This window comes from Microcaecilia unicolor, chromosome 3 (genome assembly GCF_901765095.1).
Source record: "Microcaecilia unicolor chromosome 3, aMicUni1.1, whole genome shotgun sequence".
Taxonomy (NCBI): domain Eukaryota; kingdom Metazoa; phylum Chordata; class Amphibia; order Gymnophiona; family Siphonopidae; genus Microcaecilia; species Microcaecilia unicolor.
In genome coordinates this window covers 402,597,526-402,617,617 of record NC_044033.1, presented here as the reverse complement: position 1 = coordinate 402,617,617, position 20,092 = coordinate 402,597,526, and the positions used below count along the sequence as shown (strand labels likewise).

At 46.1% G+C, this 20,092-nt stretch overlaps 1 protein-coding gene across 1 annotated transcript in view; it reads right to left on the bottom strand.

The window, feature by feature from the left end:
• CDC5L (cell division cycle 5 like) overlaps nucleotides 1-20,092 on the bottom strand; it is a 253,851-nt gene that overhangs the window by 188,743 nt on the left and 45,016 nt on the right. Inside the window, exon 4 of the mRNA XM_030198760.1 lies at nucleotides 209-336. Coding sequence (XP_030054620.1) covers nucleotides 209-336 — 128 coding nt within the window. The remainder of the gene's footprint in view (nucleotides 1-208; nucleotides 337-20,092) is intronic.

Genomic DNA, 20,092 nt, shown 5'->3' with positions numbered 1-20,092 from the left:
AAGAATACAGTCCTATCTGAGAATTCAATTCAGTGCTATCTCCACCTGCTGGTAGTTGGTCATAACCCACATCTGGATTCATCTGCTGCTGCTGACAAGGAAACTGCACTTCACATAACAAAGAGCCTAACAAAGAGCCAAAGATACTACTGATGTTAAGATAAGTCAGCCTATTTCTGATAAGGAAGAGTTGATTAAATAGGTTTACCTTCATCCATATCAACTGGATCAGGCCTGGCTGGTTTTGTTTCTGGGTTTGGATCAATTTCTCCAGGTTTAAGTTTCCGAGGATCATCTGCTGTTTCTTCTTCATTATCTCTCTGTGCAGCTTTATCTCTTACAAATTAAAAAAGTGGTAGAAAAATAAGATCCAAATTAAAACATGTACTGTAATAGGTATAATTTAATAGCAAACAAATCAACTGACAAAAAAAGGGTAATTTTTAGTTCCTTTGTTTTATTTTTATATTGAAATTCTTGGGTAAAGAGAGATCTACCTAAAATAATTAGATAGTACAAACCTTTCCATCTATGTTTTAAATACAGCAATACGGCACATAATAGTAGCTTAAGATCAATTCACCCAATTACTCTGCTCCAGACTGCTCCCCAGCAGTGTCCCTCTCACTTCCTCCACTCTGTCTGATGTCTCTTTCTCTCTCTCATATCCCTCCTCTTCCTGAAAAGATTCCCTCTCTCATAACCCCCTTCATTTTTAGCAGCCTCAAGCCCCACCCCCCTCAAGCCCCACAGTATTTCTCTACTTCCACAATAACCCTGACCCAGTCACTTCCCTTCCCCCTAATTTATTTAGGTATTTTTCAGCCCCCAGCATTCTGCTACTCCCCCAACCAGCCAGCCACCCACTCCAATCTCTCTCAACCAATGATTTAAACAGCTTCTCCTCAGATCTCCCAACTTCCATTCCCATTTTTTTTTGTTACATTTGTACCCTGCGCTTTCCCACTCATGGTAGGTTTACATGGGGCAATGGAGGGTTAAGTGACTTGCCCAGAGTCACAAGGAGCTGCCTGTGCCTGAAGTGGGAATCGAACTCAGTTCCCCAGGACCAAAGTCCACCACCCTAACCACTAGGCCACTCCTCCACTTGAAGCCTGCTAAAGGCTGCCATCACCAAAACAAAACTGTCTCCTTACTGACACCATGAGACTCTTGAGCGATGCAATGCAGGAACTCCAGTTTTGGTTTTAGACTGTAAGGTCTCAAAATTCAGTGAAAACCATGCAGTGCAGATGAGAACAGAGCTCCTGATTCAGCAGTAGCACTAGCCACCAAAGTGAAGCCACAAAAGTCCTAGGCACCACAGGGAAAATTTTAGTTGCTATTATACCCATGATTTGTCAATCCTTGCTTTATATCAGATTTCCTTTTGACATCCCTTATCTCCTGATCACCTCTCCCATAGCCTCTCTTCTTAAAAGAAAAAATGCTTAATTATTTGCTACTAGTAAAAAAGCCCCGTTTCTGATGCAAATGAAACGGGGGCTAGCAAGGTTTTCTTCAGAGTGTGCATGTGGGAGTGTCCCTGCCCTCTGCCCTCTCTCCCTCCCCTCCCCCCTCCGAGTCCAGTCCTTCAGTGTTGTTTCCTGCTGTGCTGTGTTTGTGTTACAGAGAGTGTGAGGGCATCTCTCTCCTCCCCCCTCTGAGTCCTTCACTGTTACAGAGAGAGGGATTTCGTGCTGTGCTGTTTTCCTTCACTCATGGGGAAACCGGATATCTCTGGCGCTTCACACTTCCAGCTGGAGGCTTCATAGAACGTTGGGGTTGCCTTTTATATATATAGATAATGTAACCTACCAATCCTTTTCCTATCATTATCCTCTATGTTTATCCAGCTCTGTCGCAGTAATGGCTTCCACCACCTCTGCTGGTAGGTCATTTCAAGCTCTGCCATCATGTCAGTAAACAAGTATTTTCTCATATTTCCTCTGAGCTGTTCTCCCTTCAAATCAAAACTGCTTGTTCATGAAATTTTATCTTTTATGGAAAATTTCAGTTAACTTTAGTTTGATTATTTGTATTATAATCTCCCATTTCTCTGCCTCCCCCAAACCCCAAGAGAGTATACTTAGTGTGTCAAAGGTTGCTAGCCTTATCCTCTTCTGATAATTACTTTAGTGCAATCAGGTTGATCAAGAACAAAAATGGGTGATATCATCACACTGCACCAGCACGAACACCTCTTCCAGAGCTCAGAACTAGCTGTAAAGTTATTGGCATGTGAAAGTGTCTTCCCTCACCTTTTCAGTTAGTTCAATAGCTCAAGAAGGAATGCAACTCTCAGGGAGGTGGGAGGGATTGTGTGCATTATAAATCCTGTTGTCTAGAAAAAAAAAAAACCTCATGTTTCAATTAAGCAACTTTGCTTTTTTCTGTTCACAGGCAGGACAGAGTCAGGCATAACAAAGCAGGTGGCTCCCAAGCTAAATGCCACTCAAAGACCAATGCAGCAAGTTGTATTATCCTTTAGCAGGGCAGTTTATTCCCAGTTTTCCATGCTTTTATTATCAATGTAGTATGAGGTTTTAGTGTGGAAAAATCAGGAGTAGAACCATCACACTAAAGGGTAGCACATAAGGCATGCAAAGTGAATTCAAAAGTCACGACAACTGTTTAATATATATCTAAGCCCCTTAGGGAGGTATCTACATTGAATATTTTTTCTTTGACTTATGCGGACAATATTTTTGCACTCTGTCCAGATTCAAGCACTCTAGACGATAGTATTCAAAATGGGAAACATTTTATTAATATTGTAGAAGATTGGGCGAAAACAATTTTCTTAAATTACTCAAAAGACATTACTTTGGTTTGGTGATCAGCGATGGGCTTCAAAGGTCAATATAGCTTTAGCTTCTAAAGCTACTCTTAAATCTGATGAAAAATCAAGGTTATTAGGACTAATTTTAAATTCCAAGTTAACATTTGAATACCAGATAAATGAACTAGCTGAAAAGTTTTTGTATTGTGTCGCCTCGGGTCTATTAGATCTTTCTTCAAGTCCTGTAAATTTTAGAACTATTGCTCAGGCAGTTTGTATTTATTTATTTATATGTAACATTTGTATCCCACACTATCCCACTCAATAGCAGGCTCAATGCGGCTTACATAGTAAAATGGGTTAACAAAATGATATAGAATGGTTCAATATGGCTGTAAAACAGGATAACAAATTGATACATAGTTATTATAATAACATGTAGTTATTATAGGGAAAATGTAGGGGAGGGGTAAGAAGAAGGATATAATAGATTGTGTGGAGGTGGGTAAAAAGGGAGTATGTTAAAGGAAAAATAGGGAAGTACATTCCGGTTCTGAATTCTTGGATTGGTCTAGTGGTACACATGGACTTATTATTTAATTCAGGTTATTTGTGTAAGCTTGATTGAAGAGGTAAGTTTTTAGCAACTTCCGGAAAGGTAGAAGGTCATTGACTATTCAAATGGATCTTGGTAAGGCATTCCATATTCGACTGCCTATTACAGAGAAGTTGGATGCATAATATGTCTTGTACTTAAAGTCCTTTGCAATTAGGAAGATGCAAATTGAGATATGTTCTAGAAGATTTTAAACTGTTTCTAGCTGGTATGTTTATCAGATTATACATGTAACCTGGGGCGTCTCCGTAGATAATCTTGTGAATCAGCATGTGGACTTTGAAGTGTATTCGTTCAGTAATAGAAAGCCAATGGAGTCTTTCACAGAGAAGAGTTGCACTCTCAAATCTTGACTTACCAAAAATAAGTCTGGCAGCCGTATTTTGGGCAATCTGAAGTTTTTTCAGAATTTGGGCCTTGGAGCCAAAGAAAATGCTGTTACAGTAATCAACACATGTCAATACAGTGGATTGAACCAAGTTACGGAAGGTGTTCAAAGGAAGGTAAGATTTTATTGGTTTCAGCATCCACATCATATTAAACATTTTCTTTGTTGTGGCATTTGCATGATTTTCCAGAGTTAGATGGTTGTCTAATGTTACTCCTAAAATTTTTAGTTTGTCAGATATGGGAATCTTGACATCTGGGGTGCAGAATGTGGTTGGGATGGGTGCAAAGAGTTGGGATGAGAGGATTAGACACTGTGTTTTCTCCTTATTCAATTTCATCTTAAAAGCATTGGCCCAGGAGGCTAAGATATTCATTCCATTGGTTATTTTATCGGAAAGTTCTGCTAAATTGGATTTAAATGGGATGAATATAGTGACGTCATCTGCCTAAATGAAGGGGTTGAGGCCAGAGTTGGATAGGGATTTGACCAACGGGATCATCATGAGGTTGAAGAGGATCGGAGATAGAGGCGATCCTTGAGGTACCCCGCATGTTGAAGACCAAGGATACGAGGTTGATGAAGTTGTTTTGACTCGATAAGATCTAGTGGTGATGAAACCTTTTATCCATTTGATGATATTCCTGCTAATCCCTAGTTTATCCAGTAATTTTGTAAGAATATCATGGTTTACCATGTCGAATGCACTAGATAAGTCAAACTGTAAGAGAAGGATGTTATTTCCAAATGAAATTTCAAGCTTGAATTTGGATATTAGGGGTAGTAGTACAGTTTCTGTGCTGTGGGCCGATCGAAAGCCTGATTGCGACTCATGTAGAATGGAGAATTTTTGAATTAATTCATTGAATTGGGAGGTTACTCTGTTTTTCATCATTTTAGTCAATAGTGGGATGGATGCCACAGGGCGATAGCTGGTAATGTCACCTGCTGGTTTCTTGATATTCTTTGGTATTGGCGTGAGTAGTATGTCAGCGTGTTCAGTGGGGAAGGATCCCTGTTGAAGAAGGAAATTTAAGTGAATGGTGAGGTCTGAAATGAAACGAGGTGGAGCTTTTTTCATTAGATAATTAGGGCATGAGTCAAGGTGACAATGGGATTTTGACAGTCTGGATAATGTTGTAGAAATTTCCTCAGTGGTGAGAAATGTGAAGCTCATCCAGGAGCGATCGGCAGGAATCTCGTCCATGGCTGGATCTAGTTCATCAAGAAAGTTGTCTATACTGCCATCGTCATGGGGAACTGAATTGCATAGTTTGATGATTTTGTCTTTAAAGTAATTGGCTAGTTGTTCTGTTGATGGGCAATTTAAGGCAGATGTTGTGGGCCGCTTGATATGGTAGCGGTCAAAGCCTTAGTCGGCTGGTTGAAAGCCTCGGGCGACGTCAACAGCTCTCAGCGGCAGCAGGTAAGGCGTCTCCCGTTCATCTACAGCAGCAGTTTTAGGTAGTTGAATATCGTTTACGATGCACAGCGGCGGCCGCACCATGAACAGGTAACTGCGGGATGCTTGTGGGATGATTGCGACCTTGGGCAGGGTGGAGGCCAAGCTGTATATTCTCAGTATATTTGGATTATTGCAACTCACTTTACTGTTCTCTTAATCTGCGACTTAGAAAGAGGCTTCAATTACAGTACAGTCTCAATTATCTGACCTCTGCTAATCCAACCATCTGACATATCCAACAGACCCTCAGTGGCATCATCGCATTGCCATTAAGAGGCGCACGGCTTCTCATCCTGTTTTCCAGCTTCACACAATGCAAGGAAGTCATGTTTTTGATCCAATATTGTGCTTCTCTGCAAGGGAATTTTTTGCTGCAGGTGATATTCCTTCATGTACCTCTCATCCGATTTAAGAAGTGTGTAGCATCTCTTCCTGTTTGTGACTTGAGCCCACGCTTCTATGCATGAATTTTTGGATCCGGGACCATTTTTTTTATTTGAGACCATGCTTTCACGCACTAATGTTTTTTGGCACCATGGTTCTATGCAAGGGAACCATAATTTTTAGACTTGGTATCCCGCTTGTGTGGCGATAGAACCACTGAAAAACTTTTAAGCTGAGACCTTGCTTTTACAGCATGGCAGCAATTTTTGGACATTGCTTTTAGAGCACTGGTTCCTAAACCTGGTCCTGGAGGAACCCCAGCCAGTCAGGTTTTCAGGATATCCACAAATGAATATTCATGAGAGATTTGCATGTACTGCCTCCATATATCATAGCATGTAGTCACAGAATCCAAGCACGGGCCTCTGATCAATCTGTTGGGACTAAAGGAAAGAAAATTATCAGGTAAGAACTAATTTTCCCTTCCATTACCATTCCACAGATCAATCCAGAGACAAGTGGGATGTTCCAAAGTAGTCCCCAAGTAGAGTGGGTACCATAGAATCCCTGCAGAATGGGCCGCTGACCTGAAGGCTGCAACCACCCCTGGCCTCCAACCGCCATACTAAGCTGCTGCAAAGAAATGAGAGCAGAAAACCCAGTCACTGAGCAGCCTGAGCCAGCAAGAGAACAGCTTCCGACTTAGCCAAAAGAAGCAGCCTGAGAATGCGACTGAGCCAAATGAAGCAGTTTGAGCCCCCCAGAACATCTAGAGAGCGAAAGGCGTGCCCCTACAAGTCAGCATGCACACTGAAGAACAGGTGGCCACAAGCCATCAAACACCACAGACCAGAAGACTGTCCACCAATCCAAAGAAAGGGAAGCCCAGAATGCCTAAACCCAATAGCACGGTACAAAATTCCTTGAATACCAAAACTGTGAAGGAAATGAAGCGCCACCAGCTAAATATCCCTACAAAAGAAGGAACAGAAATGGGCTGAAAATCAAAACAACGCACCCCTTGCAGGAAGGAAGGACAGAGCCATTCAAGAGAAACAGCCCCAGCCCCCCCCCCCCCCCCCCGAAAACTGTAGGATGGAGCCTGGCAAGACAATGCCTGTAACTCCGCTACCCAGCGTCTAAAGAGACTGCCTCCAGATGGAGAGACACCAAGGGCCAGCACAGATGGGAGCCAAAGAACACAACATACTAGATAGGAAGTGAAAGAGAACCATGAAGAATAGGGCACTAGGTACACAAGATGCCAGGGGGACAAGGACCAGCAACAGCAGCCTAGCCCCACAGCCCAGGTAGCCAGACCATTAAGTGCTAACATGTAGGCATGGAATTCAAACCCACCAGAGTCTGAGAAGAGAAGTCTCAGAGACAGCAGCAGTAGTTGCACCATACAATCAGTGGATGCCCCAGCGACCACCAGCTGACTGGAGACAAAGTCACTAGAACGAGACCAGAGACCCAGCTCCCTACCACTGACGCCGGACACTAGAATGATGCCGAAACGCCTCCCAGGAAGCTGCTGCCAAGACCCCTCAATGCCAAGAGCCGAAATGACTCCCAAACGTCTCGTAGCAGGCGACCCAGAGAGCCAAGCCTCAAGCCGGCTAGGAGAGCTAACTGGTAGTTGGAGCCGCTGCCAAGCTCAGCCATACCGGCTGCTGACCTTGGACAGCTGAACATCCAGCTGGTCTTGAAATGCAATACAGCCGGAAGACAGGGTAAGAAAGTTCAGGTGACTCATACATGGAAACAAGGCACAAACAGCTAGTCTCATTAACCGTGCCACGCCGGAGACTGACACAGTTATGGTTCAGAGCTGACGAAAGGACTAAAACTGACTGGAGGAGAAAAGGCAAGAGAGAGAGGTGAAACTCAACCACTGAGCTGAACACCCCAGGGGCAAGCAGAAGGTTCCTCTGTGGAAAGAGCTTGGTGGAGCAAGCAAGAAACAGAGAGAGCACACAGGTACCTGCACCCTAGAGCTGTGCGCCAGCCATGAGACATAGTATGGCTGGAACAGGAGCAACGGGGTACCCAAACCAGCCACACCTGAGGAGGCACAAGCCCCTGAGCCCTGCAGAGAACTAGTTCCACTACAGGAAAGAGGTAGGACTGCGAACCATGCTGTGATGCCAATGCCGTAATCATGGTAACAAGCTCCTTGGTGGGGGTTTTGGTGGGTTTTTTTTAACCTTTCCCTAGGAGACCAGGGGAGCTGACTACCAGCCATAACCCAGGCACAACCCATCTGTCCAAGAGCAGGACAAGGGAAAGGGAATAGGAAGGAGTAAAAGTCCTCAGAACTGCCAGATGCAAACCAGGCAAAGCTCGCGATCCAGAGCAAAGGCTGCAGAGCCTGACAACGAAGAAAATCCCTTCAGCTACCAGCAAAGGAACTGTGCACCCAGGCCCCTGAAGGCAAACATAAGGGAACCAGCCTGAAAGAAACCACCAAGCAAGTCCACCCTGGATCAACCTCCGGGTAGGAATAGCTGCTCCCTGCATATAGGCCACTAGTCCCATTGGCCAAGAAAATGCAGCAGCGTACAAAGCCCCAAAGGGAAGGGTGCCAAACCTGAACTTCTACTAAGTGTGAACTCTGGCACCGAAGATGCAGAGCCAAAGACAGCTGACACACTCCACAGTAATAAAGCCATCACAGAGGAAAAAGTGATGTCACTGTTCAAGTATGGCCGCTTAAAGCTTGAGTTCTGTGGGAGCAGTGCATAGACTTCTCTATGAGGGCTTTTCAGTACCATTGTGTAGGTGAGAGTAGCGATGAACACCCAAAGACTCCTGGAAAAGTTTAAATATTTGCCTGAGAGTGTGAAGCATCATAGAACATCAAGACGCAGTGCCAGAGACAAGTGTCCAATATGGCAGCGGTTGCTGGTGAGTTGGAAGATCAGGACTCAGCAAGTTATCTGGGGCCTAATGAGGAGGAAATCACAAAGAAAAGAGGTGGTGAACTGGATTAAGCTTTAAAAATAAAAATGCAAGTGATGCATGGTGATCTTCAAAAGGCCCTTACGGAGCTCCGGCAGGATGTGAATGAGATTGGGATTAGAATGGAGCACATACAGGAGCAGGCGGATATGTTAGAGGGGAGCCTCGCAGCTATTGAGAAGTCAGGACTTCGAGACCATCAGGAGCACTGAGAATTACTGGTATTAATAGAAGACTTGGAAAACAGATTCTGTAGACATAATCTGAAGTTCCGGGGGGATCCCAGAAGTGGAACACTATCAGGACTGTCTCAAAACTTTTACTACAATCTGAAGATCAAGGGGTGGACATCACGGAACCCCGCATATTAAATTGGATAGAACACATCTGAATGTGGGCCCTCACAGGGATTCGGGGCCACGGGACATTTTGATTTGCTTTCATGATCACACTAAAGGAAGAGATCTTGCGTAAAGCCAGAGCTCAGAAGGAGCTGGTTTGGAATAACTGCAGAGTTTCTATTTATCCAGATCTGGCACGCGTCACATTGCAATGCCACCAAGAGTTTGTGCCAGTGATGCGATATTTACAGACTGCTATGTGTAGATACTGGTGGTTGTTCCCGTTTTGGCTCTTGTTTACAGTGGAGGGCAAGTCCAGAAAGGAGTCCATGTGTGTAGAAGCTTGGAAAGTGTTGTAGGAGATGGGCTGCACAGATTTGCCTATGAGAGAGGACTGGTGGGTAGTTCCTCCCCGCATTCTGAAGGGATTTGGATGGCTGGCACAAGGTTGCTGGCAGATCTAAGAGTGTACCACATGAGGGGACAAATGATACCTGATTTGCTGAAACTTTTGCTGAGATTGCTATAGTTGTTTTGTTGAACTGCCTTTGGGTACAAATGGAATTGGTCAGTGTGCTAAGGAGTGCTTGAGCATTTGATTGATGGAATTGTCTTTGTTTGTGTGTGTGTGGGGGGGGGGGGGGGGGGGGGGGAGGAATTAGGATGGGCAGGTCCTGCTCAGGGGCCGGGGGGAATCTTCCTTCAAGGTGTGGGCTGGCAGAGGAGGACAGCCAGCATGGTTCACTGGGTTTGGGGGGGGGGGGGGGGGTTCTGAGGAGGGGGATAGGAGGGATTTGGGAACAGATGTTAAGAGGCTAAAAGTGGGTTTTTGGAACATTAATGATGCAGGGATGAGGAGTATTGTGTTTAATAAGTTAAAACATTTACAGTGGGATATTATCAGCAAAGGACTCACCTTAGGGCTAGAGATCAACATCTTCTTGCACACCGATAATCTGGGATATGTGGGATCCACTGTTTGATGGAGGGTAGTAAAAAGGGGGAGTGGCTATATTATGTAAATCTAAAGTGGTGGATAATTATAAGGACCCATGAGGTCGCTGTATTGCAGTGTTTGGTAGGATTTGAAGGATCCCTGTTGCAATTATAAACTTATATGCTCCCAATCAGAATCAGGGCTCTTTCTTCCAATTTCTTTTGACACCTTTACAGAAGTTTCAGAGGGGGCAAATTATCATGCGAGGGAATTTTAATTTGTATCCAGATGGGGTATGGGATAATTCTAGAGGTAGAGAACATTATAACTAGAGACATAGGAAGGCTCTTCTTGCCTAATTAAAGGATGAGGCGTTTACACCACCCCTCTACTAACAATTATATTTTTTACTCTCACGCAGCTGGACTGATCTAATATGGTGTTAGCGTGGGTTATAGACACAGGTTAAGGATGTTAATATAGAGCTGATGCAGGTTTCTGATCACTCACCAGTGTGGGTGGAATTGGTTCTTGAGGATTGCTCACATCCCACGGGATTTTGGAGTCTTAATGAATGTTTGCTTGGAGATCATAAGGTTTGTGATGATATAATACGGCTGGTTATTCAGAATTATATTCTGGATAATGATAATGGAACAGCATCTGACAATATTTTATGTGATTCCTTAGGGCAGTGGTTTGGGGACACTTGGTGAAATGGGGGGCTCATTAGTAAAAAGAGAGGGTACAGACACATCTCAGGCTTCATGAGCAACTTATTCAGTTGGAACAGAGGCATCAGAGGGATCAGAGTGTTAGGGTGTGGAAGGAGCTAAATTTTGTTAGGGAGGAATTGGGGCACTGGCCGTTGGACCAGGTGGATTTTATGTGGCGATGCTTACAATGGCGTCATTTTTAATTTGGTAATAAATCTGGGATGCAGCTGGCTATTATTGAGGGAGTGTAGAACGTTTAACTTGATACAAAAGATTAGGGGTTGGGGGGTGGTGGAATTAGTTCTTACCTGATCATTTTCTTTCCATTAGTCCCAACAGATCAATCCAGAGACTTGTGGGTTATATCCCTCTACCAGCAAGTGGAGATAGAACTTCAAAGATTTGCTATATGTGGTCATGTGCAGCCAAGTTAACCTCAGTGTCACGAAAGCCTAGCCACTTAGAGGGTCTACCTCCAGCACAGCTCAAGTCCACCTGCACCTGCTGCTTGTGCTCGACACTAGCACAGGGCCTCAGCAAAAAGATCTGTCTCTCTCTTCTCCCAGGCTAAGACTGGGGGGAAAAGCCAGTAAAATCCACATGAAAATGAGCTCCTGGGCCAATCAGAACCCAGAACAATAATCTTTGAAAGTATATTGAAGACTGCCTTTCCAAAAGGCTTAAATAAAGAAAATAGTCTTGGTTCTGCAACAGCTTCAAAACAAACATGCGCCACCTGCTGGCCAAACTAGAGAAATACACTTCAGTTTTACAGGCTTAAAACACACTGTTCTGTCACACTCAGTATTGTCGATACCAAAGCCATGGAAAAAGCAGAAATGCAACAGGATGAACATGCTCCTGCATCCATGCAATTCAATTAGGAACCTCAACCACCCAAGCAGGAGTTGTAATTCAACTATTCAATTGTTATTTTTCTACTTCTTATGAAGCCTTGTCTCTGTTTTTTTTTTTTTACATACCAAACGATGGAACCTGCACAGAACCAGAAACTAAATAGAACTCTCCAACAACTGGAAACCAACAGAACCTTGCAGGACGGGCCTCTGGATTGATCTGTTGGGACTAATAGAAAGAAAATTATCAGATAAGAACTAATTTTTCCTTCCATAGCGTCCCACAGATCAATCCAGAGACTTGTGGGACGTACCAAAGCAGTCAAGTAGGGTGAGACAGAGCCAACCCGAAGACAGTACTGACGTGCTGAACTCCACATCCGGATGGTCCATCACATCAAGCCTGTAATGTCTAGCAAAGGTATAAACCAAAGCCCATGTGACGGCTCTGCAAATGTCTTCCAACACCACCAACCAAGACTCGGCATGGGAGGTTGCTTGCGTTCTCATGGAATGGGCCCAAATCTGCAAGGTAGGAGACCTTCCCAAGGTTATATATGCCATAGCAATCGCCTCCCACAACCAGCGGGCCACCATGGCTTTCGAGGTCTTGACACCTTTCTTGCAACCAGCAAAAAATGAAAAAAAGATGATCAACATGACGGAAGCCATTGGTGACTTCTAGGTAACGAATAAGGATGCGGTGGACGTCCAGACAACACAGCGCCATGAAATTGGCTGGGTAGTTTTCCTGGCGAAAGGCTGGTAACATTAAAAACAGATTCAGATGAAATACAAGACTACCTTGGTCAAAAACAATGGTATTGTGCAAATGCAGATTCCCGCCTCCACAAACCGGAGGAAGGGCTCCCTGCATGACAGAGCCTATAGTTCCGATATGGGTTTAGCTGAAGCGATAGCCACCAGAAACCCTGTCTTCAATGTGATGTCCTTCAACTACAAATGATCCAAGGGCTCAAAGAGGGGATGCTGCATAACCCGTAACATGTTGTTCAAATTCCAATTCAGGACCACCGGCAAATGCAGTGGGTGAAGATGGTTCATCCTCTGGAGAAAACGGACCACATTAGGGTGCGCAGTAAGTGAGACACCATGAAGACAGCCCCAAAAACAAGTCAAGGCCGCCACCTGATCCTTCAAAGAGCTCAGGGAAGGAGACTTCTTGAGACCCTCCTGCATGAAGGTCAGGATAACCGTCACCGAGGCTGAAGTGGCCGATATTCCCAATGAGGAGCACCAAAACTCAAAAGTGTATCAGACTCGAGTGTACGGCATGGAAGTAGTGCACTTCCTTGCCTGCATCATGACGGGACCCTGACTGAGCAGGCGGGGCTGACTGGTAAAGCATAGAGGGCTTTCGACCAAGAGTCGGAAGAGATTCGTGTACCACAGGCACCGAGGCCAATCCGGGGCCACCAGAATCACCTGGCCCTGTTGCCTGGCAATGCGGCTCACCACACGCCCCACCATGGGCCACAGCGGGTAGACATAGAGGAGACCCGAGGGCCAACACTGGAAGAGGGCATCCCTTCTGAAACAAACTCCCTGCCCCTGCTGAAGCGAGGCACTTTTGCGTTGGCCCTGCTTGCCATGAGATCTATCACAGGAATCCCACAACGATCCATGATCTGCTCGAAAGCCTCCGTCAAGAGCTCCCATTCCCCTGGGTTCAGCTTGTGTCGACTGAGGAAGTTCGACTAAACGTTTGCAAACCCCCGCAATGTTTGCCGCCGACAGGAGAGCTAAGTAAGCTTCCGCCCAGTGGCAGAGGAGGTACGCTTTTCATGACAGAGTCAGCTCCTGGTGCCTCCTTGCCTGTTCACGTAGGCTAACACCACTGCATTGTCTGATAGGACCCGAACTTGAAAATCAAGTAAAAGAACCAGAAACTCCCGGAGCGCCACGCAAATTGACCATAGCTCCAGCCAATCAATTGGCCAGGCCGCTTCCACTAAGGACCATGTCCCTTGGGTTGTATGCCCGAGACAATAGGCTCCCCAACTGGCGAGGGAAGGCGTCAGTAGTGACCACCACCCAATCTGGTGCCGCTAGGAGAAAGCCCCGTTGCAGACTCTGCGGCAGCATCCATCAGCACATCGCCCGCCACGCATGCAGAGTACACAACACTTTGACCATGTAATCCTCCAAAAGAGACCACCAGCTGAGCAGAAACAACTGCAGGGGACAAATGTGGCTACTAGCCCACAGCACCACATTCAACATGGACGCCATGGACCCCAACATCTGGACATAATCTGAGGCCTAAGGAGCCGGAATCCGCAGCAAGCTCTCCAGCTGGTCCAGAAGATTCAGCCTGCGCGCAGCCAGCAGGGACACCATCCCTGCCCGAGTGTCGAAAATCACACCTAGGTAGTCCAGAGATTGCGAGGGAGACAGGTGGCATTTGGGGAAATTGATCATCCAGCCAAGGGACTGTAATAGCCCAATCACTCTGTCTGTCACCTTTAGACTTTCTTCGTAGGACGGCGCCCGAATGAGAACTCCCTTCTTCCAGAGTAAGGCTGCGATGACTACCATGACCTTGGAAAAAGTCCAGGGCGCTGTAGCCAGGCCAAAGGGCATGGCCTGGAACTGAAAGTGTTGATTGAGTACCATAAAGGGAAGGAAATGCTGATGAGGAAGTCAGATAGGAGTGTGCAGATAGGACTCATCGAGAGCGGTCAAGAACTCCCCCGGCTAAACCACTGCAATGTCTAAACGCAAGGCCTTGTTCATAAACTTGAGGTCCAGGACAGGCTGAAGAGGGAAGGGAAATGGGACTTGATATACCGCCTTTCTGTGGTATTTTGCAACTACATTCAAAGCGGTTTACATATATACAAGTACTTATTTTGTACCTGGGACAATGGAGGGTTAAGTGACTTGCCCACAGTCACAAGGAGCTGCAGTGGGAATCGAACCCAGTTCCTCAGGATCAAAGTCTGCTGCACTAACCACTAGGCTACTCCCCCAATCCCCTTTTTAGGGATCACAAGGTAGATGGAGTAACGGCCTAGTCCACACTCCTCTGGGGGCACTGGCCATACTGCCTCCAGCTGCCGTAAGTCTGCCAGGGTTTCTCAAACTGCGTCCACATTGGTGATGGTCCTGCAGGGAAACTCCAGAAAAAATCCGTAACGAGACGTGAACTCGAGCTTGTAGCCGTCTCAAAAGTCCTCCAAGACCCGCTCATCTGAAGTTACCATGGCCCATTCCCCCAGGAAGTGGGACTGCCATCCCCCAACAATTCGTAGGGGATGGGCCCCATCAATGGGTGCCTCGTGTCACCAGCTGTGTTCTCAAGGCTGAAGCCGAAGGACAGCGCTCTCCACGAAGGGCTCAGTTTCTGCATAAAACACATTCTCTGGAAGGTCCCAGATCTCCCTGGATGGCAGCACCTCGCCTCCCTGAACTGCAAGAGGGACACAGCAGGAAGTGAGCTCATCCTGGGCTTATCCTTGGGCAGGTGTTGTTCAGAATCGCCCAGCACCTTAACAATCTTCTCCAGATCTTCCCAAAGAGAAGTTAACCTCTGAAGAGCAGCCGTGCCAGACGCGACTTAGAGGCCATATCAGCCACTCAATGCTGCAACCAAATCCATTGGCATGCTGTCACTGCCAATGACACCTGCTTCGCCAAAGCCCACAGTAGATCATAAAGCAGATCCACCAAGTAAACTAGTCCAGACTCCAAGGCCGACAAAAAACAATGAGTTTATCCGTAGAGGAAGTCTTCTGAACCCATGATAGGCATGCCCGGGCTGCATATGAGTCACACACGGATGCCTGGAGACCTAATGCCGCCACCTCACACAAAGGTTTGAGGGGCAACTCCAGTTTACGATTCTAGGGATCCTTCAGCGCCGTACCACCCTCGACCGGTAGGGTGGTCGTCTTAGTGACCATCGTAATCAAAGAATTTGCATTGGGCAGGCAGCTGTAGGGACTCTTAAGTATGACGACGGCAGAGAGAACAGGCGCGACATCGCCTGCACCACTCTTAATCCCGCGTCCAGCGTATCCCACGGGTATGAGACTGTCCTCCATGAATAAAATATCATTCACATCTAAAGTCTCAACTCAGAGCCGCTTGAGCCTAAAAAAAAAAAATAGCTGAAAGGAGAGAGGTCCCGGGGCGGAGGAGGAGATGTCAGTGCCCTGAGGGCCCCCTGCCCATTTCAACAAAAAGGCTTTGGGCATTAAAAGCACAAACTCCAGCAAGAAGGGGGCTTCCTTGCCTCCAGTAGCCTCCAAGGGCTCCCCCTGCAAGCTGGCTCATCAATAAAAAATGAATGAACTTAAAGACTCTTTCAAGCTGCTCTCTAAGCATCAGGAAAGGCTGCTTACCACCATACGTCACCAGTCCTGGAATCAGCTTCTGACTCTGAATCCCTGGTGTTGGCAGGTGAACTCAATAAGGGTGGGATTTCTTGGTCTCTGATACAAGATCTTCATGGCAGTCATGAAACAAGATCTTTAGCAGATGAGGGATGAAATGGTGGTGATATGGTAGAAAGTCCAAAAATCTGGACTGCTCGGGGATCGGGTCAGTCCATATTTTTGGAGACTCCAGATTCTCATGCAGTACTTGTTACCCAGCATCCAGTTCCTCTCCCCCCTCCCTCTGTCCCCGCACAGTCCAGTGTCTTCCCCCCACCCTTTCCTGGCCTTGCCTGCTTGCTCTTTGTTACATGTAACTTAAGTCTTCGGTTCTGCTGCAGCAGCGGCAGCCTCACTCACTGGCTGCCTCCGTCATACAGTGGGCCTTTCCCCTCTGACCTGTCCCATCCTTCTGATGCAACTTCCTGTATGTCTGTGTTCTTGACCAGACACATGTTAATTGGGACTCCTGCCTCTTTGGCAAAAAAAATGGTTAGCAGAGTGGGTCCTGCTGTGGGCAGTAGGTGATTTTGCATCATTTCTTCAGTTGGTCTGCCTCTATCTACAGTGGTCTTCTGCTCTGTAAGTGCTTGCCTGTATTTTCATTCATGTTTGCTGATGCTTTCTGGAGAAGGTCTGTGTGCTGCTTTGGACAGTATGTGCTTTTGCACCGTTCCTTCGGTAGCTCTGCCTCTCTCTCCAATTATCGTTGCGCCTGTCAGTTATGTGCCTTCTTGCCTGCCACTGCCTGCTGTTAATAGGCTGTACCCGCACTGTCACGGCTCTCCCCTGACAATCAGCGGTCTCTGGCACTCATTCTGCCGATTTTCCAAGGGTGCCTTCCTGTGTTGGTCGGCGGGGACATTGGCAGAGTTTTTGGTGGTCTCCGTATCAGTCTTTCACTCATGGCTGCCATCTTGGCACGGCATCCTTTTTTGAGTGCAGATCTCTGCTCAGCTTTGATTAGGTGTTGCCGATAGACTTAGTCAGCATGGCAGGGCGGGTTGGCCGGATATCCTTTCAGCATGTGTTTACGTAACCTTGGTGGCACGCAGGGCATGGATGCTGGGTTCTTACTGTATGCTATGCCTTTAAGGCATTGTACTGTGATGCGGCTTTGCGGCCTGCTTGTTCACATGCTGTGTCAAATGGCTAGTTTCCTCTTTGGTGGCTCTATATACAATCTGAATGAGAGTGCAGCCTGGAACAGAATAAAATGGGCCCAGGAGGGTGAAGTTGGATTCTAGACCCTAAACAGATTCTGCAACACTGACTGCTCAAACCTGGGATCAAAGAAACAAAAAGTTGGTTGGACTGTCTGTGGGGCTTTGTCCGCTCCAAGTAGTAGGCCAGTGCTCTCTTGCAGTCCAAGGTGTGCAAGCTGCTTTCGCCAGGATGGGCTTGAGGTCGGGGAAAGAATGTTGGCAAGACAATTGACTGGTTCAGATGGAACTCTGACACCACTTTCTGCAGGAACTTAGGGTGCATGTGAAGGACTACTCTGTTGAGACGAAACCTAATATAAAGTGCATCCACTACTAAGACCTGAAGCTCACTGACCCTACGAGCTGAAGTAACAGCCACCAAAGAAACGATCTTCTAGGTCAAGTACTTCAGATGGCAGGAATTCAGTGGCTCAAAAGGAGCTTTCATAAGCTGGTGGAGAACGATGTAGAGACTGTCACGTCAGGTGTCCTACTCAAGGTTAGTGAGATGTGAAGACCACGTTTGTAGCCTTGCAGATTTCTCACTGGAGCCTGATCTCAAGTGGGCTACCGACGCAGCCATGGCTCTGACATTATGAACTGTGACATTACCGTCCAAGGTCAGACCCGCCTGAGCATAAGTGAAGGAAATGCAATCTGCCAGCCAAATTGAGATGGTGCATTTCCTGATGTTGACCCCCATCCAGGTTAATTAGTGTTATGTCCTCACCCTTTATTGTCCAATGTTCTCATCAATCTGTTCCTATATGGCTTATTACAGGAACACTGGTCACTAAAGGGTTATTAAACAAAAGCTGTGAGGAAAAGAACCCACAAAAAAGGCGCAAGCCTTCAAAGGATGCTACTGAAAGCAAACAGCTCCTTTTTATGCTGCAATGGCTGCCGACAAGTAGGGATTGAAACAATCAAAACTAAAATCAATCCTCCGACTCCACCTTCTATTCAGCTAAAGAATCGGTTCACAGCCTTAGAGGTAGAGGAGCTAAAAATATCTAAAAAAAAAACCAGGAGGAAACAATGATCAAAAATGCCCTCACAGCTGGACAATTGGCCCAAAGAAAGCGAAAGGTAGTGGTGGTTGGACCTTCACTTCTCAGGGGCCAGATATGTTGTCCAGAGAGGTGTGCTGTCTGCCTGGTGCCAAGATTTGCGATATTGTGGAAAGATTGCCTAGACTCATCAAGCCTACGGACCACGCTCCTTTGTTACTCATCCATGTTGGCACAAATAATACAGCTAAGTTTCCTACTGAATGCATCATACGAGACTTCGTTGCTTTGGGTCAGAGGGTGAAGCATCTAAGTGCGCCGGCAGTGTTCTCATCGATCCTCCCTGTCGAAGGAAAAGGTCAAATGAGAGAAGCTCGCATCTTGGAGATAAATGCGTGGCTGCGTGGTTGGTGCCGACGAGAGTGCTTTGGTTTCGTAGACCATGGGATGATTTTCCAAGAGGTACTGAGTGGTGATGGTGTCCATCTGTCAAGGAAGGGAAGGAGTGTCTTCAGCAACAGGCAGGCTAAAGGACTAAAGAGGGCTTTAAACTAAAATTGATGGGGATAGGTATAAAAGGCCACGAAGCCATAATTAACCCCAAGGAAGGTAGGACATCTAATGCCTCTATAGACGAGAATAAAAAGAGTATAATCTGGAGAACCTTGAATACCAATGCCCGTAGTATGGGAAACAAACTTCCAGACCTTGAGGCTACAATGATGGAAGCGGACTTGGATTTAGTGGCGGTCACGGAGACGTGGTTCGCAGAGAACCATGACTGGGATGTTGCTATACCTGGCTATAATCTATTCAGGAAGGACAGAGTAGGAAAAAAGGGGTGGAGGTGTGGCATTATATGCTAAGAATGATATCCAAGTGACAGAACTGCAGGACATGTAGGGTATGGAAGAAGCGCTGTGGGTTAAACTGGAAGGAGGGATAGGAAAATGTATCTATATCAGAGTGATATACAGACCTCCCTCACAGTCGGAGGAAATGGACAGAGACTTAATTGAAGACATCCGCAAGATAGCTAGGAAAGGGGAAGTACTACTGATAGGTCACTTCAATATGCCGGATGTTGATTGGGGTGTCCCGGCTGCAGGGTCATCTATACGCAAAGAGATCTTAGATTACCTAAAGGAAGAATTGTTCCAGCAGTGGGTAACGGAACCGACACGGAATGGAGCTGTTCTGGACCTGGTGCTTACGAATGGAAAGTACGTTTCTGACGTCGAGGTGGCGGACCATTTGGCATCTAATGATCATCGTATGGTATGATTCAATATTAAAACAGCAGAGAGGGCTCACTCGAGATTGAAGGTCCTGGATTTCAAAGGAACTAACTTTGCCGAGATGGGGGAGTTTCTCAAGGAACAGTTAGCGGGATGGGAACAGCTGAAGGATGTAGAACAGCAATGGACAAGACTGAAAGGAGCTATATTAAAGGCGACTAACCTTTATGTTAGAAAATTACATAAAAGTAAGAAGAAAAGAAGGCTTCTCTGGTACTCGAATGTAGTAGCTGAAAAGATAAGGGAAAGGAGGCTAGCCTTTGCACGTTATAAGACGACTCAGAAAGATGAAGACAGGAAAGAATACCTAAATAAGCAAAGAGAAGGTGGAAAAGCTATCAGGAAAGCGAAGCGGCAAATGCAGGAAAAGATAGCTAATACGGTAAAATTGGGAGACACGACCTTTTCAGATATGGAGAAGAGACGGCTGAGGGGAGACATGATAGAGGTATATAAAATAATGAGTGAAGTGGAACAGGTGGATGTGAAGCGTCTGTTCACGCTTTCCAAAAATACTAGGACTAGGGGGCATGCAAAGAAACTACAGTGTAGTAAATTTTAAACAAATCAGAGAAACTTTTTCTTCACCCAACGCGTAATTAAACTCTGGAATTCGTTGCCAGAGAACATGGTGAAGGCGGTTAGCTTGGCAAAGTTTAAAAGGGGAATAGACGGTTTCCTAAAGGACAAGTCCATAAACCGCTACTAAATGGGAAAAATCCACAATTC